Source organism: Ischnura elegans, chromosome 10 (genome assembly GCF_921293095.1).
Source record: "Ischnura elegans chromosome 10, ioIscEleg1.1, whole genome shotgun sequence".
Taxonomy (NCBI): Eukaryota; Metazoa; Arthropoda; class Insecta; order Odonata; family Coenagrionidae; genus Ischnura; species Ischnura elegans.
Genome location: NC_060255.1, coordinates 83,475,945 through 83,493,034, shown reverse-complemented (window position 1 = coordinate 83,493,034; position 17,090 = coordinate 83,475,945). Strand labels below are relative to the sequence as shown.

At 39.3% G+C, this 17,090-nt stretch overlaps 1 protein-coding gene across 1 annotated transcript in view; it reads right to left on the bottom strand.

Moving 5' to 3' along the window:
* Window positions 1-1,863: 1,863 nt before the first annotated feature.
* The window catches only part of LOC124167197, a 48,163-nt gene continuing 32,936 nt past the window's right edge, over window positions 1,864-17,090 (bottom strand). The window contains exon 4 of the mRNA XM_046545040.1: window positions 1,864-4,921. Coding sequence (XP_046400996.1) covers window positions 4,646-4,921 — 276 coding nt within the window. The 3' untranslated portion in view covers window positions 1,864-4,645. The remainder of the gene's footprint in view (window positions 4,922-17,090) is intronic.

The window sequence follows — 17,090 nt, the reverse complement described above, 5'->3', positions numbered from 1 at the left end:
GATTCAACTGCCTTTAACTGGGTGCCCCGAATGATATAGTTACGCTGTAGGGAGTTATTCTTCTTCCAGAAATTCATTACGACGCATTTTTCCAAATTTAATTCTAACTGCCAAGCATCGCACCAAGCTTGGATAGCAGCGAGGTCATTCGTTAGTTCATCTATATCTTTGCTGGAACGAATTTCTCTGTAAACTACAGCGTCGTCTGCAAATAATCGTAACTTACTCTGCACTACTTCGCCAATGTCGTTAATATAAAGAAGGAATAGGAGTGGGCCAATGACACTACCCTGAGGAACGCCAGAAGTGACTCTAACCTCATTGGAGACTGCACCGTCTAATACTACTCTTTGGACGCGGTCGCTCAAAAATTCTCTAATCCAGGAAATGACATCTTCGTCTAGACCATAAGATTTCAGTTTTATCATTAACTTTCCGTGGGATACTTTATCAAATGCCTTTTTGAAATCAAGAAAAATCGCGTCTACTGGAATGTTGTCTTCCCCGGAGACTAAAATATCGTGGGCGAAAAGCGCTAACTGAGTTTCGCACTATCTGCTTTTCCTGAATCCATGTTGAGTTCCCATTAATAAGTTTTGCGCGTCTAGGTGTTTCATTACCGAGCTGACTACGATGTGTTCAAGGACTTGGCAAGAGATGGACGTTAAAGATATCGGCCTGTAATTAGATGGCTGTTCCTTGTCTCCACTTTTAAATATTGGCGTTAAATTAGCGATTTTCCAGTCATTAGGTACTTCGTGTTGCTTGATGGATTTACTGAATATTAACTGCAAGTAATGGGCAATTTCAGAGGCTAGTTCTTTATATACGCGAGAAGGGATTTCGTCTGGACCAGGTGATTTATTTGGACTAAGCGATTTCAATATATTTTCTATTCCGAGCGTACTAATGTCAATAGCTGGCATCTTATGTATACAGGGATTGTCATCGGTCTCGGGTGAGTTTTCGGAAGGCTCCGTGAACACGCTCTTAAAGTAGGAATTTAATAAATTGGCTTTATCGTAACTGCTTGTCAACACATCTCCATTGTCGTTTCTCAGCGAACATACGGTAGATCGTTTACCTGATTGATTTCTGACTATTGAATCCGCCTATTGAAGTATGTAAAGGAAGTATACCAGAATGCTTCTTAAGTACTCCATGGAGACCTACCTTGATTGGTGGGATACTTTAATAATAATATTGATAAATTCAGTCAGGACCGTATGTGAGGGGGGGGGGGGGGGGCAGCCCCCACCCCGAAATAAGGAAATTAGAGGAAAAATTAAATACTTAGATTTGTTTAATGAGTCATGCGCGAGGGAATGGTCGCGGTATGCATTGTCAAAAAGTTGCCAAAAAATTGCTGTGCTTGAATAATACACTACCGGGTCTTTCAAAGATCTCTCGTTTGATATTTCGTCCGTAGAAGGGTCATTGTGGTGACTGTTTTCCTTAGTGGGAAAGTTATTTTATTAGTGAAACTGAATAGTTTGTAAGGCCGAAAAAACAATCGTTCTCTTTTGCAATAAATTTTAACCAGAGGTTTATGGAAGTATATATTTTTCGTTTCTCATGACGAGGAAAGAGAAATTCCGATATTGCAGAAAAGATGAATCTTTAAATTCTATTTGCGGGTATTTTCCTTGTTAATTTGAATTTGTTTTTCATCTGAAGGATGGTTATTTTGAGATGGTTTCTTGCGTTTATTTTTTCTACAAATACTCTGTTAAAGGTGTTAAAGGACTTGAGGCACGTCGAAGAAGGATATTGTTTTTAAACTTAAGACTTACCTTGATGAAGTGGAATATGGGGTCCCAAAAAGATGTTGATGGTTTTAAAATGTGGAATTAAATGAAAAGATAAAATTTACGAACTAATTTATTGTTTTTATATTACAAATTCGATGAAAAACATTTATTTACACAAGACTATTTGTACTTACTTTACATAAGGCAAAAGTATTCGTTGAGCCGTTTCGACTTTGCATTCGATCATATTTACAAAATGTTCATACTGTCAAACTCCGACCCGCGCCTGCGCAGGATAATGTTGTTTGTACAATTTAAAACTCCTGACTGCTGGACGGGTAATGAATCGTTATTTAACCGCAAAATTTACAGATGCATTATGATTGTATTTATAATATATTGGCCGGAGTCCTGACCCTATCAATGAAGTAAGTCCGTTTAATCAACCAAGTTAGTCCTTTAGCAAGTCTTTGTTCTAGAATTTTTCGTTGGAGTCTTGCATAAACTACGGGAGGTGAGACTCAGTGAGAGGTAGTCCTGTAAAATCCTCCTGCGATTGAAGGGGGCTGGAATAGTTCACTCAAAATATCATAATACTCTTGTTAACGGGACGACTTTATATAATTTCTACCCATCTTTAAAAAAAACTTTTCAATAAGTGCAAAAATATTTTTCCGTTGAAAGAATCATTTGTAGCTCTAACTTTACGGAAGAAGGGGGGTACCTCATCGGCTATCAACAAAGGGGCAGGATATAAAACCCACCAAAAACGGTGACTTAGTCTATGCAGGAACCGTTATCCATTCGGAATTCTTTAGATTTTGCCGCGTTTTAAATACCTATTTTCTTCAGAATTTTTTAATGGTGGGACCGTGAAGATCGTTGGCAACCGCGTTTGCGTGACTATTACTTATTAGCTGAGGAAAAATTGTTCGCCAAAATCATTTTGGCAATAAGAAATCGAAATAAATTAACTATGACTAATGGGGGCCTCAAATCTACAAAGTGAGAGATATATCTTGCAATGATGGGGTGAAAAATTGACTTACAATTATTCTACATTACTTACACAGCGTATTGTCTTACTAATCGTACTATTGATAAAGTATATTTACGATTGTGTTCCATTTGTCTAGCTGAAAATCATAACAATGATTCATAATTCTGTATTTCGACTCGGTTCAGTATACTTATTGATACTTACTTTCCTTTCCCTACGCAAGACAATGTGTCCGTCCTGAAGTATCTCGATTCATTTTTTTAAATTTGCGTGATTTATCTATAACGCCTGTTTCCGTACGAATTGTAGGTAATGTAGTGTATTCAACAGAGATTAACGTATTCTATTCTAATCTTAGACTCTCTTGATGCTGGTAAAGCATATTATTCTTTTTCGCCACATCTTACTCGTGCGCAACCGTGAAAGTTTCGACTTCATTCATTTGTTCATTCACATATGCACTGACGCACTTTTTCGTTGACTTGACCACAACTTCGAAGTTATTTTATGTGGAGGAATTGGGAATCTTGGCTTCAAATGCCATGGAAAATCTCTACTATGGCAGGCTGTCACTATGTTGGCCTTTTCCTGAGAACGATGTCGGTCCATTTTCTGTCGTTATATCTTAAATGCTTCGATTACTCAAGTCTTGATGCGCTGCAATAATAATAATAATGGAAAATCTTGGTCTCAGCATCTCACTCGTGTCATGATAAGCTCTTCTTTATCCTCGACGTTACAAAACTTCTTACTATTCCCACGCATTACGCACCTATTCATTAAATTGAAGTTGGATGGTATGAGTGGAATGTATAATGTGATTTTCCAGGTTCAAATCCAAGAGAAACCTTCACGCATCACGGATAAAAGTTGTCGCCCTGCCTGAGGCCTAGAGAAAGAAGGCGGACATCCTGTCCTGAATGTGTGAAACACACGCCTGTGGTTTTCTTCGGGTTGAGCTCTACTCTCACCCTTTCCATCTTTCGAGTTGAAGCTCTGTGTGAGGGATAGAATCAGCTTAAATTAAAGCATATGTTTGCTAAGGTATCTCATGCATCCGAATATGACTTAAATTAAAATTGTTAATGGTCTGTGGTGTACGACAGGGTTTATAAAAAGTGTATTGCTATGTTGTACCTACCATGTGGACGTAAATATACGTTACACTTACTAGGCAATGTGGGAAACGAAGTTCACTGAGCGAAGTGTCCTGCAGGTCGTGTCTTTGACGTTATTTGCCGAAGATGAAGCATTTGAACACCCCAAACAGTAGCCCTCGTTGTATGTGGTGGCCGAAGGAAAGCAACTGGATTGCCTGAATTCGTGAAGATCACGCGTGCCTCAGTCCGGGGTGAGCTCTAGCTTCATCCAAACTGTCCTTAAGCTTGAAGCACTTTGGAGTGGCATATAAACAATAACTCTATGAATAGAATATTTTTGGAATCGAAGTGTCGTCTGCATCAAACTATGAGGCAAATTAAAATTATAAATCTTCTTTTGTGAAGGGAGCACATGGAAAGTAATCGAATTCGTTTTTATCTCTCAAATAACCCTGCCTTATAAGCAAGGCCGTAATTAGAAAAAAAAATTTGGGGGGTTCTCTTAGAAAGAGGGTTGATTTCAGAGGGGGGCGTGGGTTCATTCAGGGAGTTACTCTTTAGATCGTATCTCCCAAAGCTATCAGAATGGTTTGATCACTTAGACCGCTATCCCGCGTTCGCTTGCGTGTTGACGGAAACTTAGCAATAAGTCACATGTGTTGGGTAATCTTGGGACCAATTTCACGCGGTCCAAGGGGGTTCACAAAGGCGTGTCATTGACGTTGGCGATCGAAGCTGAAATGGCTGAACTATGGAAGATTTTGGCGATTTGGGTGGTGTATGCCGTTCTTGGTTCACAGGACGTGGTGGAACTGGTGGGCGTATATGGGGACCTCTTTGGAGTCGACGAAGTAGCGGACACTCTGCACGTGCGTCTTGTGGAGGTTGACGTCGTAGCCTCCCGATGTTAGCGGGCCGTCCTTAGCCTCGGCGTGTCCAAACTCCCCCTGGTGGTCTCGAACCCGGTACTCGAAGTGGTACTTGGCGTGCGCCGGGTTCTGCCTCTGTAAAACGGCAGAAGTCGCTCCGATACCGCCCGTGATGCCCACCGCCTCGCCCAGTCGGATCTCCTGCAACACATGGAAACATTCAATTTTCACTCCATTTTACAAAGATAATAGAATTTAATCTCGCCGTAAACTGAGTCACACTTAAAAAGATCGAATAGCCTTTATTTCACCCCATTAAACTTTCAAAATAATGATGTGATAATTATGTCCTCTCGCAGCTAAGCTTGAAGCCGTCGAGTCCGCAGCACTGCGGAAGGTGGGAAAAGCTGTAGATATATATACTACATATATGTGATGGTTAAATAATTAGAGATATTAATTTGCGGTGTAAGCTGGTTTATTTGTCGATTCAGCCGCCGAGTGCGAATAGCCACGGCATTCGGAGGTGATATGGGTCTATCCCTCGGTAAGATAGGCCATCTAAATGATACAAGTGAAATGCAATTGTATTACTGAATAAAAATACATGGATACAAGTAATGGTGAATGCTCAAGAGTTACATTATTAATTATAAGGAAGAACCAATTACTTGATTTGGGTTTGCCTTTCCTGGGTTTTTGTATTCACAATGTATAAAATCTAGTATTTAGGGCTTTGTACTACGTATATACACTCTATCATGACAGGAATATATGTTGACTTCACTCGAAGTAACATACTTATCACGAAACATTATAATCACGCACACCGTGTATAATCACACCGTAATTTTTGACTGATACTATAAACTATTCCTCTGTAGCAACCATAATCTCTCAATTTTGATGAAATAAGGATTCAGAATACCAAAAAATCATCCATTTTGATCCATTCGGATGAGGTTGTAAATATACTAACTACTGTATGTATTACCTAGATAGCGTAGTGGGAAAGATTTTTTCGTCGCCATCTATCTTTATTTTCATCTACCGAATGAATTGACATCCGTCTGAGGCAGCGGACGAGAGAAAATTCGGAGCTGCGGCTACATTTCTCCCGAGACATTAATCGCCAGAAAAAATCTCAGTGGCCGTAACACTTGTCAACATTAGTCAATGGTACATACCGAACTACTGTGTTGGTTAGCTGGGACAGTCGATATTTATCGTCAAAAGGAGATGGTCTTCGATTTATTATAATTATTAGTTATTTTTGAGGTTTACCTGTCATTATTAGGTGAGCTAAAATACGCCGCGAAAGCTTTATGCACGAGAAGTGATAAGTAAATCTAAGAAAACTGAAAGGTATCAAGCTTGATTAGGGTAAACAGTTAAATATAACTATTTTCTCACCTTGAAAACATTTTCAGTTAGACCTAGTGTAACATTTCGATGCAGGGATACACAATGCCTAACATGCATGGCTGATAACAATCTTAAGATGGTTACATAAGAGAACTGTCCATCATAGTGCGAAATAACTCACCTTGTGATGTGCCAAAAAACTTTATAATTCCTAACTTGGGTTTCTACTACTAGATAGTCATTATCAATGTCATTTTTTAGGTATATGAACCTATCTTGTCTTCTTCAACTCTCTAGTAAGTAGTTGCAAACCAGGATCGGAATTATAAAGTTTTGTGAAACAATACAAAGTGAGTTATTTTGCACTATAGATATATGTGGTTCCACGAGGTGGAGCGTGAAAACTTGATGTATAACTCCGTAATTTTAAGATTACCCGCCTCTTTATTGAATGTACCGGCGTTTTTCCATCTTCTCTTGAACCCTAGTCCAGGCTAACTCTATGGTGTCTGGATAGCTTATAGTTGATCCTTATGATGCCTCTTTTCAAATTATTCAACTTCAAAAATTCTCAACCGTCAATCAAGGAGGAGTTGAGTTAAGTGTATTATTTTAGTTTATTTCCAATACATTAAACTTAAAATAGTCATTGAATATATATTTTCTCGTTCTTCCTCAAGTCATATCAAGTTTCCTTTTCGTATTCCATGACCCTTGGGCCCTCATGCCGGGAAGAGCTAGTATCTCCGCAACATTTCTTGGTGTTCGTTGGGCAAAGCCGCCGCATATTTTGATTTACACTGGGTCCTGAATACAAATTTTGGGGAGAATTTGACTCCCTTGTGGGCTCTCGCTAATAAATCAATCTCTTGCGAACGACATGGTGCTGCAACGACTTTGGCACTCGTCCCAGCTACGCCCGTCGTAAGTCAAGTGAACCGCCGAAGAACGGCCAAAAACAAGGAGGATTCTGTAATTTTAATCAAATATGCGGATTTTGTCAACGCTGTGGAGTGAAAACTGTACCCATGGTGATCTTTCTCATACCTTACGAGATCGTGTTGCGCTGCAATTCAATACGTCTACTTTCATTTTCCGGGTTTAATTTGTTGCCTTTCCACTGTATTAGTTGCACCGATTTTAAAGACATTAGATTATACTTTCCTATTGTTCACCAAAATGCCTGTGTACTTTTTTATCCAAAACGTTAAAATATGATTTGGATCGCCTTGAATCTCAAAATTGTTGAATATATCATTGTTTTTTGAGGTTCTTTAAGGAAATTAATTGGAAAAAATTTAATCTGTACCATTTTAGCGATAGAACTGCCTACATACTTATCTAAAAATCAAGCATTATTTAAAAGGAGAAAATAACGGTATACGGACCCTTAAATTTATTGAAAATTTCAAATGTATTTGATGAGAAAGTTACAATAAGTTTAAGGAGAAAATTTTAGATATGAAAAACGGAGAAGTGGTGCGCATGTCAGAATATCAAATTAATACTTGCTGATCAATAATATCATCCTTGTCTCTTCGTGAAAGCGAATATAATCCTATGACATTTTCATTTTGGTTCTCATGTTTAATTCAATCTTTCTTAAAATTGTGTCTTAAATATAAATTACTCATAAAGCACAGAAAAGCGCAAACTTATTTTTGGTGGTTACATACACCGGCTTGGGTTATTGTTGAAAATTTGCTTGAGTATTTTTACCATCAAACATTTATGGTATTATTTAGCTGAGACTGTGAGTATTACATTTCTAAAGGCCTGTTTACGCGGTACATTAACCCGCACGAGTTAATGTCTAAATATACGAACGCGAGAATGAACACCAAAATGCACCGTGTAATCACCCAACTTGTGCGAATGTGTGAACAGAAAATTGAACCTGCTCTAATTTGTTCCATGCATTCTTACATGCTCCGTTTTGGTCCACCGAAATCGTACATGCATTCACACATTAGCTCGTACATGTTAATGTGCCGTATAAACTGACCTTAAAGGCCTGGTTACACGATACATTAAGACGTATGGGTTAATGTCTAAATGTATGAACGCGAGAATGAACGCCAAAATGCTCCGTGTAACCACCCAACTTGTGCGAATGCGGGCACAAAAAATAGCACCTGCTCTAATTTGGTTCATTCATTCGTACATGTTCCGTTCCGGCCCACCAAAATCATTCACGCAAACGTACATTAACTTGTACGTGTTAATGTAGCGTGTAACCAGGCCTTCAGTTATGATTAGCACTTAAAAATTCATTCTATTTTTGGGGAAAGTATAACAATTTTATAGGTTGGTATTAATGCTCTTCGGGAAAGTTCATAGTAAGAATACATACTATGTCAAAGCGGCGCCATATGTAAAACGTTTATTATTTCAGTGTGGGTTGTCGACCCGCGCTCCTTATTACATTAGTCATATCAACTCTTGAGTAACTTCTCCCGCGTAATCCATGGGAAAAAAATCACCGGGCATAATCACCCCGCTAGCACTCGTGGAAACTATCACCTTTGGATCTCATCCGCCACAATGACGATATAGTTCTCTCGGGCTGCTTTGTGCTGTTGCGTTAATGCCCGAGTCCTCAATGGTAATGAAACTGCATCGACCATGATTGTCTGGGCAGTATTACTCGTCGCCGAGCAACCGTAGAACACGGGTACATTCGATGAAAAAATAGGGCGAGAGTATTAGCTCATGTCCTTGGGTTGGATTCAACTTGTGTCGGAAAAATGTCCGTCGCGACGGGTCTTAATATGCTTCCCGAGAAGTTTGAGCTTTGCGGTTCGGATTTTATTTCAAAGCTCAGTTGATCTGGAACGCAAGAAACGATATTGCAAAATTGTGTCATCCTAATACCTCGGAGCTTTCTCAAGAGTACAATGCAATGCCTCGTAATTTTCTTGCCATACCTTTTATATTGAGAAACCCATGTGTGTTCCTATAATTTTTTGACTTAAAACTGGATAAAGAAATAAGTTAAAGGAAGAGATAAACGTCTGCTCAAATTTCTCTTGGGTTATTTTATATGACCTCGAGTTTAAGTTAAGATTATCAGTCATTTCAGTCGGTATTTAAATTTATTTGGAAAAGCAGGTCGGAAATTTAGAGGAGAGGTTCTGCTTGGGAAACTTGAGAAACGCTCTGATTTTATTCTTTTGTGCCCGTTCTGAACTAGGGAGGAAGTGTAAATTTTCGTGGTGACTGCGCGAAATATCCTTTGACATTACGTTTGGAAGACGTGCTTTATGAATGGCAATTACCCCTCTATAACTTCAAACTAGCTATCTGTCATACTTAGTTGAGAATAACTGGGGACAAACGTATCTCGAAATGTCGGAGACGATTTGTGCTGCTGAATTCCTATTTTATGCTCACATCGTTTTTATCTCACGCTTCTAGATTAAAATCACCTCTTCAGATGTTGATTTAATTAGTCCAATCTCTCTCTATATCCATCCAAGTACATATTTTCATCTAAAAATATCCGTAATGTTGTATATATTTGTGCATTTTCTTTCCATTAATTGGAAATTTGGTTTTCTCTAGTTCCGCATTTTCCAAGTTGTGGATATCTCTTGCAGTGTAGCATTCTTTAGAAAAAACAATTAAATATTACTAATTTAAAAATCACCCGTTAAAATTTGGCATATCAACGGTGGGATTATCTCGAAACCTCGCCAATCTGGCATATTTCACTCATTCATTTGCATCTCCTTCGTCTATTCTTCAAAGCGCACCTGGGGTTAAGATTAGCACCCAGATTAGCGGAACAGGAGGGGGTGGGAAGTGTTGCAAGTAGAGACTTGGGAGGAGTTAAGGTGAGTGTTTGGCAGTGGGCAACCAGACCCCTTCTTCTGGTCTGCTCTGACCCAGTTCGTTCGGAATAAAAAGCGGCTCGAGCCGAGCGAGAAGACGATCGCCCTGCGTGTGTCTTTTTTTCATTCCGGCGGTTCTTGATTTCCTCGTCGTCTCCCGGGTTGCCTTTCGCCGCGGAGGCGTCATTACGCAACAACAGCGCGTACTAGATGTGGGCGCGCGTATTATCCTCATACTCCCCGCCGATATTGTGCCTTGCTCCCGGTGGCACGGCTGCCAGTCGTCACCCTGGCAGGATTCAGCGTTCTTTTACCGAAAATCACGCATCGTTCTTTCTGTGTTTTTTTCATCCATCATTGCTTCAACCGCTGGACGCGTGAAATGGATCAGCCGGGGTGGTCTGTTTTTTTTTTTCGGAATTCAGATACTTTCATCATTTCTACATCTACTTACTACCCCACAAGCCGCTTAAAAAGGCGTGTGACAGGGGGTGTTTGGACACCAGCCGTTTACTATAAAAAGCAAATGCTCAAATAAAATTACGACTAGCATTTATTAAAGTCCTTTATGGTTCGGGGGAAAAACGGATTACTATATCTATACGTTTGGCAAAATATCTCTCTTAATAATCGCTTCTGTCGGACCTGAAATATAGTGGGGCTCTAATATGAAGTTCTCCGTGTCGTTCTTAAAGATTTCTTTTCTTACCCGAGCAATCCAATCCTAGCGCTCACCTTCCGAGTCTCTTGCGGCTACCAGCCTAATTCGCTTAACATCTGTGTAACACTTTCTGAACGCCCGTAACTGTTTTTGAAAAATCGCGCAGCTTTCCTTTGTATTTTACTCAGTTCACGGATTGTCATTTCAAGGTGGCAACTGGTGGCAAAATTGAAAAATTCTGTGTAAACGCTTTTTTTACGCTATTTTCAGCTTTTTGACTTGAATGTGGAGTTATTGTTTCAACCAAAGTATTTTGGCTTAAGCTACATCTTAAATTCGCCAGTAACTCAAAAACTTATATGGTCAGGCGTTTATTTTTAATTTTTTACGCGATAATAACGCTATAACTTGAATATTTTTTTTTCGCGAAATCGACATTTATATTCTAGGTTTATGTGAACGTTTTCATCTCACGTTCTACTATATGTCTTATGCTTCTCCATCTTCGTGAGTATTACATTTTATGGAAATTAAATTTACAATCGAAATAAACATTATGCTTACAAAAGCTAACATTTTTTTCTATCAATAAAAAACCAGCAGACCCGAAACGTAATGTCAATTTTGCCATTTCATTCATTGCCTCTTACGCAGAACTCGATTATAGCACTCGTTTATTTTCTTTCTAAGAGACAATCTCGGCTACTCCCGGCCTGCGTACCTATCAAGTTATTCACATCAAGATTTACTAAGTTGAAGAAATAAAGGGAACGATTTTAATTTTTCATGGTGAATAATATTCAGGAATTCTTCTCAAATAAAAAATAACAGAGACACAAAAATTCTTTGCCATTCACAACGCTACTGGGACCGCATAATTAAGTTAGCCATCCAGATCCTCCTTAATATAAAAATTTCAGTCATGATACTGGCTTTCATCCAACCAATATTTGGGCACTGTTAATCAAAAGGGTGGTTTCCTATTATTTTTTATTGCCTAAATCGAAAGATTATTACTCCTGGAGTACGTACTTCACGCTTTTAGATTTTTAAATGACGATATCTATTTTTCGCGATTAAATGAAGAGTGAAAAATTTCAAGCGCGCGAAAACGCGACGGCTAAGTATGAATGCTGGAAAAACTCAGTGTGACGTCGTTCTGGTTCCCGCTGCCGCAAGTGAGGTGACCGTGGGGCGAGGCTCTGAGCGCTGATACGACGGAGGATGCTATCAGGTAGCAGAGTACCGTGCTAGCAGGTAGCGCTTGGCTTAAATAACGATTATTAATACCTTATCAAACGAAGAAAACTTTCCGACCTTAGTCAGTTTTAATAGGTGATTATTAAGACATGTTTCGCTGAGCTCTGTGCCTCATGCATGCATTGGTAATCTCAGACGATGTAAAACTCCTATCTACTCGTTTACAAACTAGGTCCCTGTGATGTCACGTGGAGTGGCATCGCATGAGCGCCAATCTGGCCCTTTTTAAATGAGGATAAAATTGACCCTTGCCATTCTTCTAAACCGGTATTTCTAAAACCAAATAATTTGTATATTATGAATACACTAATGGTGGGTAACGCATCGCAATCAATGCCTTTCGTTTTCTTTGATGAAGGAAACTACCCTATTCTTCTCAAATAAAAAATAACAGATATAAAAAATTCTTTGCCATTCACAACGCTACTGAGACCGCATAATTAAGTTAGCCATCCAGATCCTCCTTGATTCAAAAATTTCAGCCGTGATACTGGCTTTCATCTAAGCAATATTTGGACACTGTTAATCAATTGCATTAAAAACATAAGTAGAGTACATAAAGAATATCAAAAGACCTACAGCCAATCGGGCGAAACCTGACCCTCATTTTTCTACTCGCCAAACGGTCAATTCGGTGAAATTGGATATTCAGACATTAAAACGCCTTGAAAATGGAGGACAAGTCGTTTTCCGAAACGTCGGCAAATACGACTCAATGAACCTGGTGAAGAACCCGAGAAGAATTAATGAAAATACAAGGAACTTAATCATCAGTGAGAGAACTTAGGCGGTACTTATGTCAACCAATTTTTTTCTGCAAATCCAGATACCCACAGTCAGCGGATGAGGACCCAGGGTACGCACTTATAAGAATATTTAGAATAGAATAGAATATTTTTATTATGCTCTAGGTAAAACCTATAAGAGCAAAAAATAGAAAATACAGGACTCATTCGCTTTTTCATCCTCGGGTGGAGTTTGGAGAGGAAGGAACAACAGGAAAGAAGCGCCGACGCGATGGTGAGCCCACCGACGCCTCCCGGGTGAGGATAGGGTTGGAAGAAAGGGGATAGGGAAATCACAACGTCGTCATCAAGGCGACGTGGGCCACTATTCACTACGAGTGAAACCATAATTTAATGTTTCTTCATAAAGGAAATATTTTCATATGGAAAACATAAACCCTACGATTTTCCGTGGATTAGGGAACGATTTTTGGACCACACTCCTCCCCCCGTAGCGAGATATCGTGAGATTTGGCTCGACTCCATCCCTCTAATCTCACGTGGAATTTTTCAAAATGCCTATTTTCAGTGTAAATACGTTAATTTATGCTTCATTGCGTTGGATTAAAAAAAACAATTTGTTAGATTATTTTTACGTAAGATTAGTTAAGACTAGTATTTAAGATGATGAAGATCGTAGTCTAGAATCACATTTTAACTGTTTCTTTCGGGCAAAAAATTACGTGATACTTGACAGGACCCCTTCTCTCTCCCACGCGAGATTAGGTGAGAGTCGGCGTGACCTCCTCGCCCCCAAATGCTTCACGTAATTAATAAGTGCCCCCTTACCCACAGTAAATGATTTTTTTCCAGTACCATGTAAGCGATGTGGCGATTGTTTATTGTATTGTTTGTAGTGGATACGAAACCCTAGGGCGGGCTCGCGGGGTTACTCTCCTGCGCCGAGGTCTGAAGCGGTCAGCTTATCACCTCTGCACCGCAGAAGGGGGGGACAAGGCAGGAAAAAGGAAGGAGGTGCCGCGGCGATAGGAGCCCGACGACGCCTCCTGGGACAGGATAGGGAAGGGAAGAGGAATCCCGCACCGTCACAGAGGCGGGTGGGTCCTACTACCAGCGAAACCTGGAAAAACCATTTCTCTCCCAGCGATTTTAGAGGATTATTTTATGTGGAAGAATACTCCAACGATCAAATCGCTATATTGTATTGTTTAAAGGTAAGTTGAGAGATTTTAATTGGCTGAAATCGAAAATTCAGCGTCTGCATTCATGTTTCAACTGCCGAACGCTTGAAATTGAACGTCTGTCTCTTTTTTAGGGACTTACATTCCTTTCGCTAATTTAAGTGGCCGGTTTCTCGTGCGTCTCCTATCCCACCGTAACTGAATGACCGGTGTCTTCTTTTCATCTGAGTGGTTTCCAAATATCAAGTTGTCCTGTTCAAATAATATACCGGTTTTAGGTGGAGTTGATATCATCCTTTTCCCATCAAATCCCGTTGATTGTCGTAAAAGTAATACAATTTTAAAGTTGACCCTGTTCAAAGCGCCAGACTTTTATGGTGACTGGGCTTTAGGAAAGTAGTTTAAAGTGTTTTTCTCTAAATATATTGATTTTTGCTGTCAAAATATTATGGTTTGAAACTGGAAATTTGGTTATGAAAGAAGAAGAAACTTCACCTCATTGGTACAGCTTGGAATGATTTTCCACTCCGGAGACTTGTCGTGGTATTTTTATGATGTATAAGTAGGCAAGGAATTCCTCTCTAACCTTTTTGCTACTTTTTCCACTCCCCTTATAACGAAAGTTTGGACATAAGAATGAAAGGAATGCCTAGTAATGGTTTCTTGCCAAAATTCTGCGAAAAAATTTCATTTTGAATGAATTATTTGATGAAAATGTAATTTATCGTAGGTTCACCACCACGGCTATTCGGATGCTATGCCTTATACTAAACGTTGTTTAATTGCTTAGGGCTTCATTTCCATCTTCGTTTTGAATGCAAAACAACATTCGTAGGATTTAAAATTCAAGGTATCATGACAGTGTCATTGCAGGATTTAGTTTATGCAATTATGGTAGGTTTTATAAACCAAAAAGCTATTCTAGCTTTGTTTTGGCTTTTCTCCAGTATTTTTTAGTATAAATCACATGAGCTGAGGAGCCTTTTGAGGAAGGCACTCAACATAGTGACAGTTGTGGTAGATCGTTTACATGAAACTGCCGTTGTAATCTACCCGGTTTAATGCATACCATGACAAGTATTTTTATATCTATTTGTGACAAACTTTAACCAAGTTTGCAGCGTAAAACATGGATTTCAATAACTTAGTGCATATGGTCTATAATTTTAGATTTCTTTACTCTATTTTGGAATCAAAGTGATGGTAATCACGTTATTAGTGTTGGTAATATGTGTTGTCGATACGCATAAATAGGTACTTCTTTTGAAGTTGGGGCGATTAAGCAATTTTGACCATACTACTTACAAGCGTAGAATTCGAGCCTGTTGTTTTCACGGATATCATCAGGTTCCATTTTGTACGTAATTTAATTCGAATTCCTGCGCCTTCAAGAAATTATCTCGGGCTGTTGTAATGATTCCGTTGCTAAGACTAGCAGAAATTACGGTGCTGATTGTCCATAATTCCAGTTGATCTGACGAACACCATGAAAATAATTTGGGCACGTGCGACACGGGATTTTATTTTGTAATACCTTGTATTAGTCTTGATAGCTTCCATCTGTGATTTTTTCCTTCGTTACGAAGCTATCTTTCCGCGTGGAAATTACCAATTTTTTATTTAATTACTCTCTTGTATGAATTTGAATCTCTAGTAGTCACAAAGCGTTGATATCGTAGTAGTCATCAAGTTTATCTCATGTTATGCTGCTAAAGTTAATTACCAGCAGCTGCGAGGGCATTATTGAATTTGTAGCGGCGCTCTTCAAACGGCATTGCAAATTTGGAAAGTATCATGCCTCAAGTTTTTCAATGTTTCATTCCCAATATTGAGGCCATGTGTTCCGTTTAATAAAAAAAGTGAGATGGAAATTTTCCACAAATTTATTTATTAATGTACGACGCGTTTCGACCGTCAGCTCATTCACAAGTACAATGCCCTGTGAATGACCTACGGTGAGAATGTCAAGAGAATGACTTGACGGTCGAAACATCTACGCATGTAAAAGAGGATGCGTGTTTGTCTGTCCGCTACGAGTTTCCATATATTCCACGGATTACGACCAATATTAGTACATATGTGCATCTCATGTTTCAGAACTCCGTAGTGCTACTTTCGATTGGGTCTGACGCATCCTTAACGTCATTTTCTCATGACCGTTTGTTACGTCACGTCATACAACTTTTGTGGTTGGACATCCTGCCGGGTAGGTGCACCTCTTGACATCCTCAAACGCAGCTTAAAGGATACTACACTTAACTATTAATCCTCTTGGTGCAATCCGTTTTGCTGGGGAATGCGTTCACACGACGAGACGTTTTTGGTCTATGCGAGTACGGACACGCAAAAAGATCAATGTTGTAAAGCGGGGTATAAGCTGATCCCGTTCGAGGTTTACGGAAATCGTTTTTTTTTTTACATTTTTTGCTGCTACATATGCATATCATCGTCATTCCTGCTTTGCTCCTCTGCCTAAAAATACTGCCACATGACCATTCCAAGTTCCAAGTTTCTCACTCCTTTGGGTAGTATTCATTCTGAGCAACGCCGGGTGGGCTTGTAGTTATTGAATAAATTTGAGGAAAATTGCCATTTCTCTTTTTCATTAAATCAGAATGTCATTCCACTGCATCTCACCTGCCTCAGTTACTTTCATGTGTTCCGTAGTGATATCTCTGAATACTTTCTTTATATCCTTAAACTGCCATTGCTCCATTATTTCCGTGGTCATGATTTCCGATCCAGAGATTATAAAAGACAGAATCAATCATTATCGACGTTCGTTGTCAAAATTTTGCGAAACTTCCGCGTGCTCTTTCACTTTTATATAGTGGAAACATACAGTGGAATTACGAAAAATAATTTTCACCCAGTGAACCAGAAAGTGAAAAGATACTTAATGATCCATCGATTTTTTCACGCCCGGTAACATTTTTGGGATTTTTTTTCCTACCTCACAAGTTTTATCCACTCAAAATCGCGATGTCCCATATTTTTGTGGCAGCGTCAGTTTTTCCTGTGTAATACTCCGTAGTTACAATTTTCACCTTTCGCACACCTCTACTCTCCTCGTTGTGCATTTTTTTCCACCCATCTCGTATCGGTGGAAAAATTGACAAATAATCGACCGATTCTTGTTGGATCAGATTCCGCAACGGCCGGCATCGTCATATAGTCTTTCCTTTTCGTGTAAGTATTCGAGAAAGGAGAAAATTATTTCTCTATGGGAAATGAGCGTTATACATACTACTACATATTACTAGGGTACGAAGAAATAAATACAGTTCCATATAGCAATGGGGCTCAAATGCCTTTTTCCTCACT